General features: G+C 45.3%; 1 protein-coding gene across 3 annotated transcripts in view; it reads left to right on the top strand.

The window, feature by feature from the left end:
• The first annotated feature begins 740 nt into the window (after window positions 1-740).
• LOC137413728 (alkaline phosphatase-like) overlaps window positions 741-24,271 on the top strand; it is a 127,586-nt gene continuing 104,055 nt past the window's right edge. For all 3 annotated transcript variants that reach the window (XM_078771446.1, XM_078771448.1, XM_078771447.1), the window contains exons 1-3: window positions 741-1,073; window positions 21,702-21,796; window positions 22,183-22,299. In XM_078771446.1, the coding sequence (XP_078627572.1) occupies window positions 916-1,073; window positions 21,702-21,796; window positions 22,183-22,299 (370 nt within the window). In that variant the 5' untranslated portion in view covers window positions 741-915. The remainder of the gene's footprint in view (window positions 1,074-21,701; window positions 21,797-22,182; window positions 22,300-24,271) is intronic.

The raw sequence follows: 24,271 nt of genomic DNA, 5'->3' as shown, positions 1-24,271 counted from the left end.
ATCGCCATACTTTATCCTGACAAATCAAAGGTGCATCCAGTAATAAAGTCCACCTGAACAGTCATAAAAGTAAAAAAAAAACTGTTGAGGAACACCTTGATTAAAAGTTCACCTGGATTATGTAGCTATAATTCCCCCACCCCATGCAAAATTTCTTTTCAAGAGAAAGAGAATCTTGATTACACAGTCACCTGCTTCAGGTGAGCAATGGTCAGGTGCAAAATATCCACCTTTTAACATCTAAAGGTCATCAGCAATGCGCATATACCCAGAGGCTACTCAATCACACTCTCCTTCCGGGGCTTTAAACAAAGCAAGTGGTACACCATTATGTCATGTAATCCCCCATCCATACTCATGATCTTTGTATCCCCATTAACCCCTCAACCCAACCCTCTTTTGTAGGTTAAGATACCGAGTTCCCCCCTCTCCCTCCTCTTCTTTTCCTGTTCGTTCTTTCCCTTGTTTGTTGTGTCCCCTGTTATCTCATTGTCAGTTTGTTGCCATTTTACCCTCTGCATCCTTACTCTTCTATGCGCCTCGACCTTGTATTCAAAATAAAGTGTGTATATGTAAGACGTATATGACTACACCGACCATACACAGTTGCCTCCTCTTGTTGAGCACACGGAGCGACGGGTGTATCATGTTCATGGTGGTGTGGTTTTGTGGGTTTAAATCCTGAAATAATAACATCGGCAATAACATCGGTAATAACATCGGCAATGGTAAAAAGATTTGATGACATACAGCTCGTAATAGATGTCACAGGAACGGGGAGACGCGAGTGAAGGTCTGGGGGGAGGAATGGGTGCACAGAGGTGGAACTTTGGAAGGATGGTGGAGGAGGAGGTGGAGGGGAGGAGGGAGGGTGAGGTTGAGGAGGCTCTGCTGTAAGCGAAGGAGGGCGTGTGGATGAGAGCTCGTCGGGGGGGAACAGGAAAGCAGAGGACGAACAACAAGCCAAGCGGTCGAGGCATCAGGGCTAAAGATCAGAGATCAAGAGCGTGTGAGCAGACCATACGTTTGTACAATTGCTACCTGGACAGGTGGACAAGCAGTCTGAACAAAAGGTATGTTTAATCGATAGGAGGTGCGTTGCTAAATATACATACTGAGCATGCCTCCAAATGGTTATCATTTTCGTTTCTTTGTAGCTTGGTATAAAGCACTCATTGTTAACTCCAAGCATCATGAGAATATTGTGGGGACAAACATGGGACCATTTTTGGACATGGCTACTGGAGGTCGTCCAACAGAACAAAAGACCTGCAGGGCAGCGTTCCTCATTGCTCAATAAAGAGTGAGAATCTGGTGCAAGCAAAGGTTAATTTGAGGCAAGATGGATACCGCTCAGTCAAAACACGACTCGTTTCAACTACACAACGTGGGGCATGGGGAATTTAACGGGGTCCACGAGAGATTGAAGGGGGTACAAAGACCCCCTTCAATGTGCCTACAACAAATAGCTACACCTCGGGAAACATCAGTGCTAAATGTTGGGGACGTCTAAGGGACCACCGAGACCAGTGCTTCCCAAAAGTTTGTCTCCGTGATCCAAAATTTAAAATCACATTCGTATCTCGACCCAAATGGTTCCGGTACCGGTATCTACTATAAAAAAATTGTCGAAGAAAATACTTTCGACGTGAAACCCCCCCCCCCCCTCTCAAAACCAGAATATTGAGGCTTTTTCTTGCAAATTTGGTTCATGACTGGGTTTGAGAACCCCTGACCTAGACCTAGGCATCACAAAGGATCCATCAAGCACTGATCAGAGCTGCAAAGGAGCGCGATGCTGGCAAAGTAACCAGAAAGGATCAAAAGCACCAGCGATTGAGAATTTCAAGCAATTGCGAATTACCAGAATGAATCTCCTGAGACTCTCTGTTGTTAAATGAAGAACATTATTGTGTTAGACACAGACTTCCATTTGCATTTAAGTCCAGCCTGAAAGTAAAAAAAGAAACAAGCTCGAGAGAATGGGAGTGATTGCTAATGGAAGCATATCAACCAATTGGATGAGCAGTAAGGTGGCTTTGAGGAAGTCAGGCAAGCAGAGTATGTGCATCAACCCGAGGGATTTGAACAAAGCTCGAAAGAGGTCTCACTACCCCAATGGCAACAATAGAGGACATCCTGTCCAGACTTGCCCAAGCCAAAGTGTTCACAACCCAAGATGCTAAGGGTGGGTACGAGCAAGTTAGGATTGATGAGCTCAGCAGTTACAGCCGTGGCAAAAAATATTGGCACCCTTGCACTTTTTTCAAATAATGCACCATTTCTTCCAGGCGATTGTTGAAATTAAAACATCTTTTGGTATCCACATTTGTATTTCTTTGATCTGCAGTGGAACAAAACAAAAAAGCTGAAAAGATTACTAAATGTTAGCTTATTCCACACGAACATTCAACCAGTTTGAATAGTGAAAAGGAGACATTCTGCTGTTTTGCGTCACTGTGTGTACCGCAATGAGCATGGAGAAAAGAAAGAAAAACAAAGAGTTGTCTGAGGAGGTCAGACACAAGATTGTAGCCAAGCATGGACAATCTCAAGGCTACAAGTCCATCTCCAGAGGCCTTGATGTTCCTGTGTCCACCGTACGCAATGTTATCAGGAAGTTTAAGGCCCCTGTAGCCAACCTCCCTGGACGTGGCAGCCAGAGAAAACTTGATCGAAGATTGCAGCGAAGAATTGTTCGAATGGTGGAGAAAGCACCTCGATCAACTACCAAATAGATTCAAGCCGACCTTCAGACAGAAGGTACGACAGTTTCAACTCACATCATCCATCTCCAACTCGATGAAAGGGGATTCTATGGTAGGAGACCCAGGAGGACCCCACTGCAAAGAAAGCCCGACTGGACTTTGCAAAAACAGACCTGAACAAGCCAAAATCCTTCTGAGATAATGTTTTGTGGACAAATGAGACAAAATTCGAGCTTTTTGGTAAAGCACATCATCTCTATGTTTACAGAAAACAAAATTAAGCCTTCAAAGAAAATAACACCTTCCCAACAGTTAAACATGGAGGAGGTTCAGTGATGTTTTGGGGTTGCTGTATTGCCTCTGGCACTAGGTGCCTTGAATGTGTGAATGGCATCATGAAACTAGATGGTATTCATAGAATACTTACCATGCGCAGTCAACTTGGTGTGAGCCAACTCTTCTGTTTTTGAAAGTTTCTTTTTTTTTTGATCCAATATGGCTGCCAGACCACATGAGCGATGACATCATAAATTTATATTCTCTAAATAATTGTTGCATAGATCATGCTCAATAAATTTCAAACTGATCACACTAAGCGTTGTACCTGTCGAATTATGACATCATATAGCACCAATGATGTCATCGATAACAACACCTATTCCCCATATGGAGTTATTTACAATGAGCCATGTTTCAATTTTTTCCATTGAGCGGTTTTTGAGATATACAGTCACATGAAAAAGTAAGTACACCCCATGGAAAGTTTTGACTTTTTCAACATATTTCAACAAACAGCTATTTGATCTTCATTTCAACAATATTGATAGATAAAGGTGATATAATATAACAAATATCATGAAACATTTACATTTTGTAGTCCATTGTATAATTTAAATAAACATAAATGCTAATTTCGCATGTGGAAAACATAAGTACACCCTTGGCTCTAATAGGTGGTATTGCCCCCTTTGGCAGAAACAACCTCAAGTAGGCGTTTCTTATAACTGTCCACCAGTCTCTGACATCGACTGGGAGAAATTTTTGCCCACTCCTCCATGCAGAATTCTTTCAGCTGTGTGATGTTTGAGGGGTTTCTTGCATGCACAGCTCGTTTCAAATCCCCCCACAACATCTCGATGGGATTTAGGTCCGGGCTTTGACTTGGCCATTCCAGAACCCTCCATTTCTTTCTTTTCAGCCATTCCTTGGTGGATTTCCTGGTATGTTTAGGGTCATTGTCATGTTGCAAGGTCCACCTTCGGTTGAGCTTCAATTTTCCGACAGATGGCCTCACATTATCCTCAAGCACCCTCTGGTACAATGAAGAATTCATAGTGGATTCAATGCTGGTAAGCTGCCCAGGCCTTGATGCAGCAAAGCTGCCCCAAACCATAATATTTCCACCACCATGCTTTACAGTTGGTATCAGGTTCTTGTGTTCAAATGCTGTCTTTGGTTTTCGCCAAACATGTCTTCTGGTACTGTGGCCAAATAGCTCTACCTTTGACTCATCTGTCCAGAGCACATTGTTCCAGAAGTGCTGGTCTTTGCCTTGGTGTTCATTGGTAAACTTTAGTCTTGCCCTGATGTTCTTTCTGGACAGCAAAGGTTTCCTCCTGGCACACCTCGCATGTAGATCAAATTTGTGCAGCCTCTTTCTCATGGTAGACTCGTGCACTTTGACATCAACAGTGGCAAGAGCTTCCTGTAGGTCCCGTGATGACATTCTGGGGTTCTTAGAGACTTCTTTCAGCATCTTGCGGTCTGCTCTCGGGCTGAACTTGCTGGGGCGGCCTGGCCTGAACAAGTTGGCAATTGTTTGGAATCTTCTCCACTTGCAAATGATCTTCTGGACAGTCGAATGATTGATTTCAAATTGTTTGGAGATCTTTTTAAATCCCTTCCCAGACTCGTAGGCATCTATAACCTTCTTTCTGAAGGCCTCAGAGAGCTCTTTTGATCTAGGCATGGTGACGCCGCACACTTCAACAACAAAGAGCAAACCAAACTAAATGTCTGAGGTTTAAATAAGACAGGTTTCTCCAAGATCCTCTCTTCCGATGTTCTAATCATTTGCACCTGAGCTGGTGCACCTGATTCTAATTTTAGGTATTTGAAGTAGTGATAAATGTCGGGGTGTACATCTATCTATAATTCCAGTAATCTCTGTCTGTCTGTCTGTACGTTTGTTTGTTTGTCTGTGACCGCTGTTTCTCGACAACCACGGGTCCGATATACTTTTAACTTGCCAGGTATATTGCTGGGGACCCGAGGATGTGCCTTTTCAAGGTTTCATATTAATCGGACAATTACTTACCGAGCTATGTCCAAAAAACGATTCAACCAATCAGAGAGCAGCGAACGATCGCGTGTGCCGAACGTGGCGGGCACACTCTGCCTCGGATGGCACATTTGAGAGCGTATTCATTTATTTCACGTTTGCAAACTATGTTGGCGTTAAACTATGTTTTACAACTAATAAAAACGAATTTGCGATTCATTCGCTTTCCTGCGCGTTTGTGCACGCGATGGCGATTTCTTTACCAAACTCCGGAAGCCGTTCGCTTTGGACCGAACCATTTCATGTAAATAGAGGGGGGGGATTGTCACCACTCGCAAGCCGTTCGCTTTGGACCAAACCATTTCATGTAAATAGAGGGGGGGGATATAATTTTAGATATACAGACTTGGCATTTAATATGGAATATTTTTTTTGTGGGGGTGAACTTTCTTTTCAAGATGACTTAGAACCAAAAGTTCATTGGAATTATGTTGAAATTATTCTAGATTTTGTTAATGTGACCTTTGAAAGAAACAAAAACCACATTTGACATTTCGAAGCAAATAAATTGATCCTTGAAAGTGATGTAAACTGATATCGAACTCAATTCACGGACAGTACCGTGTTAAACTTCTGTACATTTTCCAGAAGTATCTCTTTATTTTGCACATTAGCCAAAAATTTTTTTAACAAAAACAAAAGTTAAATTACGACTGGGATTACGGACAGTAAAATTACAGTTCAGTACTTCGTGTAACCCGCACGAGCATTCAGGAGAGCACGTACACGTTGTGGCATGCCGTTCACGAGATTTGCCAAGGTTTGGACAGGAATCGCTTGCCATGCAGTCACAATAGTCTGCTGCAATTCACGCACAGAGGCAGGCTGCTGGTCCAAGTTGTCGATTTGATGCGTTAATTCTGCCCACAAGTTCTCTATCGGATTCATATCCGGGGACATGGCAGGCCACTCCATATGCTCTACAGCACGGTCAGCAAGAAAGTGCTGGATCATGCGAGCACGATGAGGCCGTGCATTGTCATCTTGGAAGACAAAGTTTCCTCAAAAGGCCGCACGAACAAATGGAAGCAATGTTTCTTCCAGAATGACCCTGTACTTGAACTGGTTCAGGTTTCCATTCAGAACAACCACGTCAGGTTTGCCCCCTGCATGAAAAGCAGCCCAAACGGTCACCCCACCACCTCCAGCTTGGACTCTTGACACTATACAATCTTCGTTGTAGGCTTCATGCACTTGTCTGCGCACTTGGACACGGCCATCTTGACGATAGACCAGAAATCTATACTCGTCACTGAAGATCACGTGATTCCAGTGTCCTGGCTGCCATTGACGGTGCTCTCTGGCCCACTGCAATCGGCGCTGGCGGTGTTGTCTGGTCAGACGTGGCTTTCTCAGGGGACGCCTGGCACGATAGCCTGCTTGAACCAGTCGTTGGTCGACTAGCCTTCTGGATACAGGCACATTTGTCAGTTGCTGCCACTCAGCCCTAAGCCAATTAGCTGCCTTGGTACGGCCATTGCGGACTAGCCGGTGCAGCTGACGATCATCCCTCCTTGTGGTTCTGCAAGGACGTCCTGACCTCGTTATTGGAGTAGGGACACCCCTCTGAGCATTTATTTTCAGGATCTTTGACACCTGACCTTGAGTGATGCCATACTGCCAAGCAATAGCACGCTGTTTCATGCCGGAATTTCGTAAAGCCACCACTAAATGACAAACAGCATTGTCGAGTTGACGGACCATCTCCAGGGGAAGCGGCAATAACTTTTGGAGACGTGCAGCAGTTGTTTTCCACTAATGCAGAACGCAACAACCCTTGTATACCCGACTGTGAAGCCAATCATCAAATGCACCTGTCCGTACATTTTGCCATGCCACCTGTGATATAATCCTGTTGTTGACTTCTTGTTGCGACAGACAATCAGTGACATGGTTCTTTTAACAAATAAATCACGAAAGTGTAAAAGAAACCCACCAGATTGATATACTGAGTTAAGAAAGTAAACCCAAGTCAAGAAAAAAAATATATTCCATATTAAATGCCAAGTCTGTATATATAGTACGGGCATGCCCTAGTCTATCTATAATTCCAGTAATCTCTGTCTGTCTGTACGTTTGTCTGTGACCGCTGTTTCTCGACAACCACGGGTCCGATATACTTTTAACTTGCCAGGTATATTGCTGGGGACCCGAGGATGTGCCTTTTCAAGGTTTCATATTAATCGGACAATTACTTACCGAGCTATGTCCAAAAAACGATTCAACCAATCAGAGAGCAGCGAACGATCGCGTGTGCCGAACGTGGCGGGCACACTCTGCCTCGGATGGCACATTTGAGAGCGTATTCATTTATTTCACGTTTGCAAACTATGTTGGCGTTAAACTATGTTTTACAACTAATAAAAACGAATTTGCGATTCATTCGCTTTCCTGCGCGTTTGTGCACGCGATGGCGATTTCTTTACCAAACTCCGGAAGCCGTTCGCTTTGGACCAAACCATTGCATGTAAATAGAGGGGGGGGATTGTCACCGTACTCGCAAGCCGTTCGCTTTGGACCAAACCATTTCATGTAAATAGAGGGGGGGGATTGTCACCACTCGCAAGCCGTTCGCTTTGGACCAAACCATTTCATGTAAATAGAGGGGGGGGATATAATTTTAGATATAGATATAGTACGGGCATGCCCTAGTAATAATAATAATAATAATTAATAATAATAATAATAATAATTCATTTATTTTGTATAGCGCTTTTCCAGAAGCCCAAAGGCGCTTTGACAGAGTGGAAAACATAATGCATAACAATACATGAAAACAACAATTGCAAAAAGACAAGAATCAAGAAAACAAACAGCAGCGATATACGGCATATATATAAGACAAGAATCAAAAAGACAAGACAAGAATCAATAGGGAAATATTTAAAGCAAAAGGAGGGAGAAGGAGAAGAGATAGTCAGGGGTTAAATGCTGTGGGTTGAATGTTGAATGCAGCGTTGAACAGGTGGGTCTTTAGTGATGTTTTGAATGTGGTGAGTGAGGAGGAGTCTCTGATGGTGTGAGGTAGTGAGTTCCAGAGGGTGGGAGCAGCGATGGAGAAGGCCCTGTCCCCCCAGGATCTGAATTTGGTCCGGATGGAGGGGGTCAGGAGGTTGGTACCAGCAGAGCGGAGGTTGCGGGTGGGAGTGTGTCTGGAGAGGAGGTCAGCCAGGTAGGATGGGGCCAGGTTATGGAGGGCTTTGTATGTCAAGAGGAGGATTTTGTACTGGATTCTCTGGGGGATGGGGAGCCAGTGAAGCTTGTAAAGGACGGGGGTGATGTGGTCACGGGTCCGGGAATGAGTGAGTAGACGGGCAGCGGAGTTCTGAATGTATTGGAGTTTATTGGTGATTTTTGAGGGTGAACCATAGAGGAGGCTATTGCAGTAGTCCAGACGGGAGGTCATGAAGGCGTGGATGAGGGTTTCTGCAGCCGTGGAGGAGAGGGATGAGCGGAGACGGGCAATGTTTTTCAGGTGAAAGAAGGCTGACTTTGTGATCTGTTTAGTGTATTTGTCGAAGGAAAGGGTTTGGTCAAAGATGACGCCAAGATTCCGGATGTGAGGGGAGGTGGATACTGGGATACCGTCGATGTTGAGGGCAAAGTTATGGGTGGATTTTGTGAGCGTTTTTGGGCCAATGATGATTATTTCAGATTTATCACAGTTAAGCTTGAGGAAGTTGATTTGAAGCCAGGATTTTATTTCAGTGATGCAGTTTGTCAGGATAGAGTGGGTGTCGGTGGAGACGGACTTGGTGGAGATGAAAAGCTGGATGTCATCGGCGAAGCAGTGGAATTGGAGACCATGACGGCGGATTAAGTGACCGAGCGGGGACAGGTAAAGGATGAAGAGGAGGGGGCCAAGAACTGAACCTTGGGGGACACCTTGGGGGAGGGGAGCAGTGGGGGATTTGCAGTTATTGATGGAGATGAACTGGCATCTGTCAGAGAGGTATGATTTAATCCAAGAGAGGGCAGTGCCGGTGACGTTAAAGGTGGATTCAAGTCGGGTGAGGAGGATAGTGTGATCGATGGTGTCAAAGGCAGCGCTGAGGTCGAGGAGGACGAGAATGTTGAGGTTGCCAGCGTCAGAGGAGAGGAGAAGGTCGTTGGTGATTTTGAGGAGAGCAGTTTCAGTACTGTGGTTGGAGCGGAATCCGGATTGGAATGTTTCATACAAGTTATTGGCAGAGAGATGATGTTTGAGTTGAGTGGCTACAGCGCGTTCCAAAACTTTTGACAGAAAGGGTAGGTTGGAGATGGGTCTGAAGTTGTTTAGGGTGTCAGGGTTTAGACCAGGTTTTTTTAGAATGGGGGTAACAGCAGCAATTTTGAGGGAAGGTGCGACGATGCCTGTAGACAGGGAGGAGTTTATTGTTGCAATGATAAGTGGAGAGAGAGCAGGGAGGGAGGCTTTGACAAAGCTGGAGGGGATGGGGTCAAGAGTGCAGGTGGCAGTTTTCATTCCTATGAGGAGTTCAGAGAGGTCAGTAGGAGAGATTGGGGAGAACCGAGACAGGGGATGGCAGGACAAGGGGGGGCAGGTGGTTGGAGGGGGAGCGGGTGCGGCGGTGGTCAAGCTGTTGTAGATGTTGTCAATTTTGCGTTGGAAGAAAGAGAGGAAGGAGATGCAGTTGTCTACTGTGAATGACTGGGTGGTGGTGTTCAGGGGGCGGAGGAGTTTGTTTATTGTCGAGAAGAGTGCTTTTGGGTTTCCGGAGCCAGAGTGGATAATTTGAGAGTAGTAGGCAGAGCGGGCGCGGGAGAGGGCATCTTTGTAGTGTTGTATGTGGTCCTTGTAGGCTTGGGAGTGAACTGTGAGACCCGTTTTATTGCGGAGTCTTTCAAGTTGGCGAGCACGAGTTTTCATCAGGTGGAGTTCAGGGGTAAACCAGGGAGCAGAATGGGTGAAAGAAACTGTTTTGGTTTTTACAGGCGCAAGCTGGTCAAGGCAGGAGGAGAGAGTGTGGTTGTAGTAGTCAGTGAGGTCGGAAGGGGTGTGGAGGTCAATGAAGGGAGAAGTGGACATTTTTTCAGAGAGGGTGGATGAGAATGAGGTAGGTGAAAGAGCGTTTAGCTTACGGAAGTTGATTGTGCGATAATGCCTTGGTGTTGGGGCGGGGATGTTGATGGTCAGAGTGATGGCTAAGTGGTCAGAGAGGGTGAGGTCGGAGCCATAGAGATGGTGCAAATTTAATCCAGTGGAGCAGACAAGGTCCAAAATGTGACCACGGATATGGGTAGGAAAGTCGACATGTTGAGTGAGGTTAAAGCAGGTGAGTAAATCAGTGAAGTCAGTGGTTATTGTGGAGTCAGTGGAGTCCATGTGGATATTGAAATCACCAAGGAGGAGGATTGAGGGGGAGAGGGAACATAGCTGGGTCAGAAAGTAGGAGAAGTCAGACAGGAATGATGGGTGTGGTTTGGGAGGGCGGTAGACGACAGCCATGACTGACTGCGTGTGACCAGAGAGTTTTAAAGCCAGGTGTTCAAATGATGGAGCAGATGAGATGGAGATGAGGTTGGTCTTGATGTCTTGACGGTGGATAACGGCAATTCCACCACCTCGGCCCTCCGAGCGTGGTTTATTGACGTAGGAATATCCATTGGGTGTGGTGAGGTTGAGTGTGTAGTAGTCCAGAGGTTGTTGCCAGGTTTCGGTGAGACAGAGAAAGTCCAGTTTGTTATCCAGGATGTATTCGTTCAGGATGAGGCATTTATTGTTGAGGGACCGGGTGTTGAACAGGGTGAGCTTGATGTTGTTTTGAACAGCAGGGATGAATTCAGGTGATTTAGCCAGGGTTCGTAGGCAAGAGGTGCGATCGTGTGGGTTGCTGTGACCAGGTGCGCTGGGACGAAGAGTGAGAGTGCGCTGAGCCGACCAGAGGACGGGGATGGAGTGATCTGATTGCAAATAAACAAACTTGCGACCGGAGCCACGGTGAATGTACCTGGGTCGTCGGAGGAGTCCATTTGATTTGATGGCAGAGATGCATGATGGGGTGGAGCGGGTATTGAGCAGAAGAAGCCTTGCGGCGGAGTACTTCAGAGCCATGCCAGGCAGGAGCGAAGGGACGAGTACGAGGCCAAGGTCGAGGAGGCAAAGCGGCAAACGCAGCGGCAAACGACTGCAGCCGCTAATCAAGACCACAGCGGCAAACAAGGCCACAAGGCCACCGGCAAACAAGGCCACGGCCACAATCAACGGGAGCGGGCCTTTCGAATTCCGTATTCCGTACCATCAAAAGCAGATTCCGTTATCCAGCCGGAGAACACGCGGCACGTGCGGGTGTGAAAAGGCAGGACAGGTGTGAGATGTCAGGTCAGAAAGGTAGAAGCAGACCCTGTACATCCATCCAGTCGGAGAAGCGGCGAATATGCAACGCCAGCGTCCTCTCGCAACCGAACCCCACACCTACATACATTTTCTACATACATTTTCCACATGCGAAATTTGCATTTATGTTTATTTAAAGTATACAATGGACTACAAAATGTAAATGTTTCATGATATTTGTTATATTATATCACCTTTATCTATCAATATTGCTGAAATGAAGATCAAATAGCTGTTTGTTGAAATATGTTGAAAAAGTCAAAACTTTACATGGGGTGTACTTACTTTTTCACGTGACTGTAGAGGTGCAATGTTTTTCGTTTTTTCCAAGATGGCGCCTGTAACACATGACCCATGATGTCATGATTATCATTAAAATATTCTGTAGGAGGAGGCGCTCCTACGGTGAAAATTTTGCGTGCATCAGACCAACAGTTGATGATTTTTTTAAAATAATGATCGGATGGATAAGTGTTGTATTTGTCCAATTATGACGTCATAACGAAGGCACCGATGACATCATCATTAACATATCTTATTCCCCATGGGGAGTCGGTGACAATGAGACAGGTGTCAATTTTTTCCATGGAGTGGTTCCAGAGATATAGAGGTGTGAAGTTTTTCCAAGATGGCGCCTGTAGCACGTGGCCTATGACGTCATAATAATCATTGAAATATTCTGCAGGAGGAGGCCCTCCTATGGTGAAAATTTTGTGTCAATCGGACCAAGCTTTGCAGAGAAAAAAATTCATACTGATCGAATCAAGCATTGTACTTGTCGAATTATGACGTCATAATTAAAGTACCGATGACATCATCATGAACATATCTTATTACCCAAACGGAGTACTTGACAATGAGCCATGCTTCAGTTTTTTTTCCATGGAGCGGTTTTTGAGATATAGAGGTGCAACTTTTTTTTCGATTTTTCCAAGATGGCGCCTGTACCACGTGACACATGACGTCATAATTATCATTTTTTAAATTCCACAGGAGGAGCCGCTCATATTCTGAAAATTTCCTGCCAATTGGACTAAGTTGCAGAGGCATTGATCAAATCAAGTGTTGTACTTGTCGAATTATGATGTCATAATTAAGGCACCGATGACATCACCATCGACATATCTTATTCCACATGGTGAGTATTTGACAATGAGCCATGTTTCCATTTTTTCCATTGAGCGGTTTGGGAGATAGAGTTGTAACGTTTTTCCAAGATGGCGCATGTACCACGTGACCTATGACGTCATAATATTCACGAAAATATTCTACAGGAGGAGGCCCTCCTATGGTGAAAATTTCATGTCAATCGGACCAACGGTTGTTGAGAAAATGAATTTTTAAAATGCTGACACGGCACACAATTTACTTTGCTGAAATGCAGACATGTACGTACATGAATGCTTAACCCCGCTTTTCGCTTCGCCAGCGCAGGGTAATCAGGAGATTACCAAGGCATTTTGGAGCTCAATGTTCAACCCAGTGTCAGAAAGCTGGGTCTGCAATGAGTCCAGATCTAAATCCCATTGAACACCTGTGGGGAAACCTGAAAACAGCAGTTGGGAGAAGGTACCCTTAAATTCTGGGAGAACTGGAGCAGTTTGCACAAGAAAAGTGGGACAAACTGCCAGTAGAGAGGTGTAGGAAGCTCATTCATGGCTACAGGAAGCTCTTGACTGCAGGTAATTTGTCCAAAGGTTGTGATACCAAATATGAAGTCTCGGGTGTCAATAATTTTGTCAATTCCATTTCTTTTTATTTTCTGATTTAAAAGGATATATTAAGTTCTGAATCAAAAACAAAGGTTCTGTAATATTAACAGTGAAATAAAGAATTGTGGAGACAAATACTTTTGTGAATTTCAACTCATTTTTTAGAGAAAATTGTGTTATTTGAAAAAGTGCAAGGGTGCCAATATTTTTGGCTACCACTGTATCTGATCACGTTCTCGACCCCAATTGGCAGATACAGAGGGCAGCACAAGCAATTTGGAATCTCGACAACTCCAAAAGAAAATCAGCACAAACAAGAGGTTGTTGATGGTGTGCCAGGTGTAGATGACTTGCTGGTGCGTGTGTGTGGGTGCAGAGATGCAATGGAAGAAGCAATAGTGCATGACCATCTGGGTGGGATTGCTGGAGAGAGCACACCAAAGGAACTTTTTATTTCTTCTTTTTTGTATATATGATCGAGGCTCATGGAAGAACTAGAGCAGAATGGAATGGCACAACATGGAAACGAGAGAACTCCAACAGCAGAGTAGAAATGAGTGACATCAAGGGGAGGGGGAGAAGCACACATGGGGGTGAACAAGCTACACACGAGCTGATGAGTGAGACACATCGAGGAGACGAAGGGGAAAGTGGGGATGAGCCAAAAAGGACAAAACCAAATGACAATGAACAAATGAAAAGAGGTGAAGGAAAGGGATGGGGGGGGGGGGGGGGGGATCACAATAACCTGGAGGAAAGGGGGTGCTTGTGAATGGGGTAAATTAAGGTAGAAATCATGAGTATAGGTGGGGGATGACCTGAGGTAGTGGTGGTGGGTGGTTCGTGATCAGCCACCCGGCTGCTGGTTGCATCATTTTTCTGTGGGCGCATCTGTCGCCGATGCAATGCCTCTCTATAACCAGTTATCTGGTACTCATTTTGCCGACCTCGGAAGGATGAATAGGCTGAGTCAACCCCACCTGGCGTTAATTCAACCGAATTCGAACTCGGGACCTTCGGATCCAAAACCCACTGCCCCAACCATTAGGCCAACACCAGGTGATGAGGTAGTGGTGAAGAGCTGTCTTTAAGCCCTGTAGGGAAGAATAGGATTGAACAAACAAGGGAAGTTAGTTCCACAGGGAAGGACACAGCCTTGGAGGGACACAGCCAAGAGAGGGCAGAGGCCACAAGCCCAAAAAGGAGGTGGTAGAATACTGACAGGCCACCAACTGGTCTGTCATGTGAAAATAACAGACTGAGACACTCACCGTCTTTGCGGGAGATCCCAATGATTTTGAGGGCCTTGCTTTCCATGGCATCAAGAAGGGGAAGGTGTGAGGCAGGAGCACAACCCCAAAGGGGATAGCAGTTCTAGCTGTGAATGAAGGCCTTGCAGGTTGTCTCGAGTTCAGACTGGCCAAGGAAAGGTCTTGTATGCTGAAGGATGCCCAGTCAGCAGCTGGCTTTGGAGGCCATCTTGGAAACATGGTCTGCCCAACAAAGATCATGTCTGCTGATGAGATCCAAAGGTTTGAGTGAAACCCTCCTCAGCTCCTACAGGATTCACCCATTCTTCCTGGAATCCAATCCTGGTTAAACTCCCCAAATCCAGGCTTACCACACACCTCCAATCATTTGTCCCTCTTTTCTTGCATCTGTGGAACTGTCTTCCAGAGTCTGTTCAATCCCACTCTTCCCTCCAGGGCTTCCAAACAGGTGGTGCACCACAATCTCACGTCATCCCTCCTCCATGCCCATGATCTTTTCCACCGCCACCAACCTGACTGAATCCAACCCTCAGACTTGCAGGTTACGATGTCAACCCCTACTTTTTCTATGTTCATTCAGGGCCCACCTGTCCCACTGTGAGTTCGTGCCTTTTTGTTCTCGGTCCCTTCACTCTTCCATCACCCTGTGGAAAAAAGAAAACATTATTCTTCAACGTTTTTTGCGAGCGAATGTGATTCCTAGATGTACCTTCTCTATCAAATCGACCCGCGGTAGAAGCTCCTGGGTGATGTGATTGCCGAGATAACCTTTGGACTTGTTTTAATCATGGATGTGATTTGCATCTGTTCAGGTGATTTTATGAGTGCCATATCCTTATCGTGCAAAAAACAACTGCGTTTATGACTAAAGGTGAAAAACCCGTTTGAAGTTTGAGCTGTCTTTGGAATTAGGTACAATGGGGGCAAGATGTCCATGGCAGGAAAGGTTGGGCAAGTTCCTCTCCCCCACAACCTCCTCTCTACCTATTCTGTCATGGTTACATATTCGGTATCTTCAACACCTGCATCAGAAGACTCTCCAGCTGATGACACACAGGGCTATTTCAAATAGAAAAATGTTCGAGTGTAATCAACATACTGGGTATGAGGGAATATATTCGTAGTACACACCACACACCTTTCAGTCAGGTGTGTACACACCACACACCTTTCAGTCAGGTCAGTCTCTTGATTGCCACTGGTAACATGTAACGCAGCGTGGTCGGGTAGACCACCTGCCGCGTGGTCGGGTAGACGAACCGAGTTTGCCAGTGGGGAGGGTGACTGCGATACCCTGCAGGACTAAAAACAATACCTGTTAAGGGGCGGATGAGCTTCCTTTGGGATCCAACGGCCATCCAGTAAGGAGATGGTGACTCCTAAAGAAAACACCCATCTGGTTGGACCTGTTTTTTTTTAGCTCACCTGGAACGAAGTTCCGGGGAGCTTATGCAATGGCGCGTCGTCCGTCCGTCTGTCCGTCCGTAAACACTTGCAGCTTCTTCTCTGAAACCGCCGATGGGATTGCGACCAAACTTGGCACAAATGATATTTGTTGTGTTGTGACTAAAGTTTATTCACGGCATTAAGTTGGGGGCAGGGGGGGGGGGGTTGTCCCCCAAAAATAGGTATTTTTTTGTTTAAAGGTTTATGATTGTGTTAGTATGATTCTACAAGCTGCCCTGTCTTCTAGAAGCCATTCAAATTGCTTTAAAATACCTTTAGTCGGTGCAGTATACTGTTTATTCTTCCAGGTGAGCGCCAGCGGTATTGCCCCTATGTTTAGGTAGTAGGTTGTAGATAGCAACCGCTCAGGGTAGTAGGTTGTAGATAGCAACCGCTCAGGGTAGTAGGTTGTAGATAGCAACCGCTCAGGGTAGTACTACCGTTTGACTTAGGAATGGTAAATTGGTGCCCGGAACCATCTTACACTCTCCATGTCAGGCTTGCTGGTCTTACTTTCTGTCTCACTCAAACTATATCTACCGGGCCTAGCTTCAACGTCTCTTTCTTGCAAACAAACATACACTTTTCATCACACACTTTTCATCACACACTTTTCATCACACACTTTTCATCACACACTTTTCTTACTCATTTTCACTCCTCACCTTTACATTCTCTCTCTTTTATACCTCTTTCCTCACATTTCCTCAGAAACGTCCAAATAAATATGAAAAAGTCCGAAAAGTTAATGGCCCCCTAGTTCCCGGCTTCACGGGGTGCGAATAATCTCCGCTGACCTGCCTGTCTCTGCTGCCAATGAGAGGGGGGGGGGGGGGGTCAGGCAGCAGCAGTAACGCCCCCCTACCCCCCAAGACCCTTGCCTCTTGAATTAACGTGACTCTTTTTCAATTCATTTCAACAACATTCGTGGTCTTTCTTCAAATCTTTCCTCTGTTGACCATCTTCTAGCAAGTACCTCTCCTAAAATCTTGCTCGTCTCACAGACCCAATTGTCACATGACGTTCTTCTTAACTCCTTTAACATTTCAAACAACAACCTTCACTCACGATTCCGCTTCAAAGGAGGAGTGTGCGTCTACTCCAACATCCACACGCCTGCTGTAGGCCTTGTGGACCTCGACTCTCCAAACTTTGATGTCATCTGGCTCAAGATTTGTCTCTCAACCATCACTATTTGTCTCTGTTTCACTTACTGCTCTTCCAACTCTACAAACTTTATATCTTTCTTTGACTATCTTAATTCCTGTCATCTGGCCATGACATCCGAACACCCTCAAGCAGAATTCCTCTATTTAGGAGACTTCAATGTATACCACAACCACAGGGAGTGGTTGAAATCTTCCCACAAGGATGTTGGGGGAGTTGAAGCTCTTACATTTTCCATTCTCAATGATTTGGAACAAATTATCACCCACTCTACAATGATCCCAGATCTTCATGACCAATCTTACAATACTTTGGATTTGTTCTTCACCTCCAATCCGTTGCATTACAGCCACACAATTTCACCTCCAATTGGTTCTTCCGACCACAATCGTGTGACCATCACTTTATTACCACCACTTCTTCTCCTCCAACTGATCAGACTAACCCTCAGTATTGGCATTTCAATAGCGCTGGCTGAACTGGTTTACGAAACTTCTTTTCCGGTTTTCCTTGGGAAAGACTACTTCCTCTCCTCGGGTGATGTCTCTATCTCTGCTAAACGTTACAACACAGAGTATTTATTTTGCAATTAGTTCCATCTCAAAACACACGTTGACTGGACTTAACGTCCATCCAAGGGACGGCACACATATTGATCAATCATCCTGCCTGTGAAATACCGAACTGACAGTTTATAGCTGGATCGGGATTACAAACCCAGGCTAGACATAAACCAAAGAGAAAGAGAGTCAGACAATTTTGTAATATTGGTGTGTGGATGAGTGAGACAGTCGTCATTTAATTCGAGATGAGGATAATTGAATGAAGTAAAAACAACAACAACAACATGCATTTTAAGGCCATTTTCCCTGCGAGAGCGGGGGTTAGCCTTGCGGTCCCCATGACAATCTTCTCCATTTTGCCCTATTTTCTGCATCTCTCCTTGTTAACCCCCTTGCCCGCATTTCTTCTTCCACCATCTTCAGCCAAGTCTTTCTCAGTCTTCCCGTCCTCTACTTCCTTCCACATTCATTTCCATCACTCTTCTCAACCAGTCACTTTCATCCTTCCTCAACATGACCAAACAATCTCAACCTGTTCCTCTTCACAGCATCAATCACAGGCTCTATTCCCATCATCTTTCGCAATTCATCATTTGTCTTCCTCTCTCTCAACGATACTCCGCACATGCACCGAACCATTCGCATTTCCACCCTTTCCAGCCTTCGTTGCTGCTCTACGTTCATTACCCATGTCTCGCTCCCATAAATCATAACATTTCTCACACATGCAGCATACACCTTTCCCTTCAGCTTCAACGACACTCCCCTCCTCGTCAGCACGCCACTCAGTTCCCGAAACATCTTCCATGCACATCTCACTCGAGCAACCGTTGCCGAGTCTGATCCACCTTCTCCATTCAGCATGTCTCCGAGGTAGCAAAATGTTTTCACACCTTCCATGTTCACGCCGTCTCCAAGACCCAACTCAACATTTCCTCCATCTGCAGCTCCCTCTGTGCACACCTTACATTTGAATGTAGCTGCCACACTGGTTAATGACCCTCTCAGACCACTACATTTTTGATGAACCCACTCAGCGCACATTGTACATTGAATGGAGTTCACTCCAACACCCTTCCTGCACACAGCACATGGCCACTTCCCAGTTCTTTCCACCTCACCACACGCTTTACCACTTGCCATCACCCTCGTCCCTCCTATGTTCACCCCCAGACCCCCCCCCTCTCCATACATTCCCTCCACCCACCCATCCCCTCCCCCAGTCCATCCACACCCTCCGCAACCAACACCAGACCATCTGCACACAACAACTCCCACGGCAAACCCTCCCCCACGCTCCGAGCCAGCACATTCACCACAGCCACAAACAGTAGTGGACTTAGTACCGACCCCCGATGCACTCCCACCCCCACCCCAAACCCACCACTGTTCCCGTCCCTCGCCCCCACAGCCGTGCGCGCTCTTTTGTACATTGCCGTCCCTACTCTGATCAACCATTCCTCCACTTCTAACTTCCTCAATGCCCATGTCAATACTTCGCGTGGAACCCTATCGAATGCTTTCTCCAGAACAACAAACCCAAGAAACAACTTCTTCCTCTTCTCCATGTACTTCTCCTGCAACTGCCTCACAATAAAGAGCGCGTCTGTCGTTCCTCTTCCTGGCATAAATTCAAACTGCATTTCGTCGATCTTCACCTTCTTCCTTATCCTCCTCTCCAACACCCTTTCCAATACCTTCATTCCATGCTCCAATAACTTTATCGCTCGGTACGAGCCACACTCCAGAGGGTCACCTTTCCCCTTGTATAGAGGGACGAGGGTACTCAGTTCCCAAGCCACTGGAATGCGGCCTTCTTTTACCACCAGATTACAGATCTCTGTCATTCTCTTCACACCCCAACTTCCTGCTGCCTTCAACATATCTCCCACAACTCCCGTCGGCCCTCCCGCTTTTCTACTCTTCATTGCTTTTATCGCTTCCTCAACTTCCTTCTCAGTTATCTTCTCTGCCGGTCCTAAAACTGGGTTACTCTCTATGTTGCCATCCCATTCATTCTCTGTATTCAACAGCATTTCCATATATCTTTTCCATCTTCCTTTAATTCCATCTGGGTCCACAACGATTTGTCCCACTTCATCCTTTAAGCAACTCACCCCCATCACATCACACCTCTCTTTCGCTATCTGCTTTGCAATCCTGAATACCGCTCTCTGACCCTCTTCCGAATCCAAGCGTTCTCCGAACATTTTCCTACATTCCCTCCTGCGCCTTTGCTACCTCTTTCTTTGCAGCCTTCTTGGCTGCCTTATAACTTTCATGCTCTGCTTTTTCTGCTCCCGTACCCTTCGCCTTCTGCCACTCCTTGAACTTCTTCCTCTTCTCGTCAATCTTCTTTCCAACTTCATCATCCCACCACCATGTTTCCGAGTGCCTCGGTGGTCCTTTTGTCCATCCACATACCTCACCAACGGCTCCCAACAGACTATCTTTCATTGACATCCAACCACGTTCATGCTCAGCCACATCATCCTCTACCCTACTCAGCCTCTCTTTTAATGCCTCCCTTACTGTCACCTCTTTCAACCTCCACACCTTCATTCTCGGTTGGTACTTCACCCGCCGAGCTCTCCTCGCACCTTTCACCCTTATGTCGCAGACAACCAAGTGGTGCTGTGAAACGGCATCCTCCCACGGGATCACCTTTGTGTCCCGGAGGTGCCCCCGATCTCGCCTACGCACCATCAGGTAGTCAACGGTTGTCGTCGACCCACCTGACGTGTATGTAACAAGCTTATTATCCCCTTTCTGGAACTGAGTATTACAAATCAACAAATCAGCAAACTCCAAAATCCTTTCACATTCTCCATTTCTCACACCATATCCGTAACCCCCATGAACTCCCTCAAAACCGTCCATACTCCTTCCCACATGTCCATTTAGGTCTCCTCCTACCACAACAACTTCCTCATCTTTCACGTTTTCTATCAGCTTCTCTATAGCACACCAGAACTTGTCCTTCTCTTCATCGCTCTGACCAACCTACGGAGCATATCCTGAGATGACGTTCACCAAGAGCTTTCCAATCATCATTTTCACCATCATCAACCTTTCACTCACTCTCGTCACACTCACCACACTGTCTACAAACTCCTCAGAAAACAGAACTCCTCAGTAAATGGAATGAATGAATGAATGTGGTTTGAATGAATTCATGAGAGTAATTTTAAGTGGTTTAAACCCCTTGCTTAAGGAAAATGCAGAAAAAGTAGAGTTCAATATTTTGGTTGGCTGTTCTTTGGATCTCAATGGTCTTAATCTAATGCTATATATATATATATATATATATAGCAGCGGCCGCTTCAATTGGGAAGCCCAAATAAAAAGTCAAAATATCAGAAATTGAAGGCTTTTTAAAATTTAAACGATTCGTATAAACATCCGTTGAATCATATCACACGCAAATCATCAAAATCTAAACAGTACATGGCGCCCATTTTGAAAAAAGATTGAATTCTTCAAAACGGAAGCGCGCGTTTCCGTAGTCAAGGATCCAAGCACGTCTTTCTCAGTCGAATGTTTACGTGTGAAGAGTGCGCGCCGAATCTGTAATGAGGAAGCGGCCGCTACATCTGTTTCTCAGTCGCTTTGCACACGCTGTCATGTTACTTTGGAGCCGCACGTTTATATAGGAAGAGTTATTTATATATATATATATATATATATATATATATATATATATATATATATATATATATATATATAAATAAATATTATACATGGAGGGTGCATACTGCATAGTCATGCCCCAACCCCTTCATCTTACAGTTTCTGTTCAAACAATAGGATGAATGTATGGGAAGGACACTTGCAGAGGGTGGGTTTAAAACAATGAAAATGCAAAGCCGATTTACTGAATAATTAATGTTTTCATGAATCATAAATTCAATTAACACTGATTCAACCAATTTACATTGTTCAACTGCATCCAGGTCATCCCAACATAAACTCATCACCGCACTCCTTTGGTTGGGTCATAGTCTGCTCTGTGCCATGTACAATCTGTCGACAATTCAAAGTATCAATCCCCTGCTCTGTGAATGAGTTTCGGGATTGGGATGTGACAAGTCTGGTGGGCAAAAGGGCCTTCAATGTTTTGCTCGAATTACTTTCTTGTTTATCTTTGTGTTTGCAGGAACACTTCCAAAATGTTCGCTTGCTTTCTCACCCTCATCTGTCTTCTGGGAGAAATTTCTTGTGCAAAACCTTACGATCCAGGCACCGTCCCAGGTATGTGTAACGAGTACATCCATACCTGCATCTTTGTTTTCATCGTCTTCATTTTTACTCAACACGTCATCGATTTCACAGGGATCTCAGCTTTCCAGTTCTTTCCTGCACTCTCCAACCTCTCGTCGTCAACTCCCAAACTATTACTTTCAAGCCTGAAATTCCCCAAGTCTTCCCCCTTTGGGCTCCAAGTTTACCATCTGTCAAACTCCCTAAGTTTCGGATCCTGTCCATTTCATCTTCTTACCATTGACAACATCCTCATTTCTAAACTACAGCTCCAGCTCCATAATCGAACTTCCCACCACCCAAGTGCTAACATTTATGACTTGCTGATTTCTAACATGATATCTCCATGCCCCTTCCCATGTTTGTTTTTCACACAGCTGAAGAGCTAAATGCACAGTTTTGGTACAAAATTGCAAAAGAAGACCTCAAACAAGTCAAGGATCTTACCCCAATTGTCAAAAAAGCCAAAAACGTCATATTGTTCCTGGGAGACGGTAATTATTCAGCAATCACTCATCACAAACACGTAGTTGCCCTTAAACAAATGTTCCATAGAAATCCATTAGAAATTTTCCACAGACGTTCTATATAGAACCTGTTTATTGAAAATCTACAGTACTTTAGGACCAAGGTCTATATAACTGCTCCATATAAGTTTTCTATAGAAATTCTGTAAAGGTTATATCGAAATAGAATCAATGATAAAAGTCGATAGTTTCTACAGAATTTTACATAGAATTTCCATGGAACTATTCGATAGAATTTGGTCCTAAAGTACTATATAATTTCTATAGACAGGTTCTATAGAGCATCTGAAGAATTCTATAGAACACCCATTCTCTGCAAAGAGATATACATATATATATATTTATATATACTAGCAACGGTACCCGCCCTATGGGCGGGGCTTCAATTGGAAAGCCCAAATAAAAAGGCAAAATATCAGAAATTGAAGGCTTTTTTTTATTTTAAACGATTCATATAAACATCCGTTGAATCATATCACAGGCAAATCATCAAAATCTAAACAGTACATGGCGCCCATTTTGAAAAAGATTGAATTCTGCAAAATGGAAGCGGCCGCTGCACGTCTTTCTCAGTCGAACGTTTATGTGTGAAGAGTGCGCGCCGAATCTGTAACACGCAAGCGGCCGCTACATCTGTTTCTCAGTCGCTTTGCACACGCTGCCATGTTACTTTGGAGCCGCACGTTTATATAGGAAGAGTTCGTCAGGAGTCGATCTACTCTCTCCTGGTACGTAGAATAAACAGTATTTGTAGAATTTCAACAAAAGCCACATCACTGTTCATATCGGAAAATATTATTCCATCATGTTTCGAAAAACGGGAAAATTGGAAAACTTTGAAAAATTGGAAAAACAATATAGCCTATTTTACTCTCGGGGGTCCCACGAATACCCACACAAAATATCGTTGCGATCGGTCGAGTCGTTTTTGCGGTACTTTCGAACAGATGGACGGACATTTGGTGAATTATAGTAATATGAATGAATGAATGATCGTTTTAAGGCCATTTGCCCCGCTAGAGCGGGGGTTAGCCTTGCGGGCCCCATGACAATCATGGTTCCCTGTTTGAGGCAATGCTTTTATGGCCGGATGCCCTTCCTGACGCCAACCCTTGGTCACGCTCTTACGATGCACAGGGATACGGTGTACCTATTCTAAACTGGGGTACACACCGGGATCATTCATCCCAGCAAGCTGGTACTCAATTTGCCGACCTCGGAAGGATGACAGGCTGAGTCAACCCCCCTGGCGTTAATTCAGCGATCAACCAGGATTCGAATCCAGGATCCCAAGCCGGCACCCTAACCGCTAAGCCAACACCAGGTGGTGAATTATAGTAAGATATATACAGTATATTGTTGCGGTTTTGAGAACCCACACAGATAACATCATTAAAGGTTAAAGGTTGCACCCCATAGATAGGCCATATGCAACACGTAGGTCACCTTAGGACGATAGTTATGTCATAATATGTGTTTAGATAAGGCCATGTCCAGTAGTTGCATCTGCGTTGTGTCAAACAAATAAGAGTAGGCCCCTTCCGTTCATTTTGGCAGCCTCCCTCCAAGCGACGCCATTAAGTGCTCTCCAGTCTGTGCTCCATCAGCCCTCCCAATTTGTTACGCTCCTTGGCCAGCAGCCTTCGCTGCCCTTGGGCTCGCTCAACCCAGCCCAAAAGCCACGAGGTGAAGCGCGGAAAAAGGGGGCGGAGCGCAAGGGTGGAGGTGCGGCCACGTCGAGCGGCCATCAAGGCGGAGCCGGTAAGCCATCACCAGCCAACCAGGGCTAAGGTGAGATCGCCTGACCAGGCGTGGTTGAGGCTTCGAGAGCGTTCGCTGGCTTGGCTTATAAAAGCGCGTACACAAAGCCCTCATCAGGACTTACGCAGCAGCGCTCATTACAAAGGACTTGAAGGAATTGCGCTTTATGATAAGGACT

This window comes from Myxine glutinosa, chromosome 2 (assembly GCF_964187855.1).
Source record: "Myxine glutinosa chromosome 2, kmMyxGlut1.1, whole genome shotgun sequence".
Lineage (NCBI taxonomy): Eukaryota > Metazoa > Chordata > Myxini > Myxiniformes > Myxinidae > Myxine > Myxine glutinosa.
Note: the sequence above shows the minus strand (reverse complement) of the source record. Positions and strands in the feature narration are given on the sequence as shown.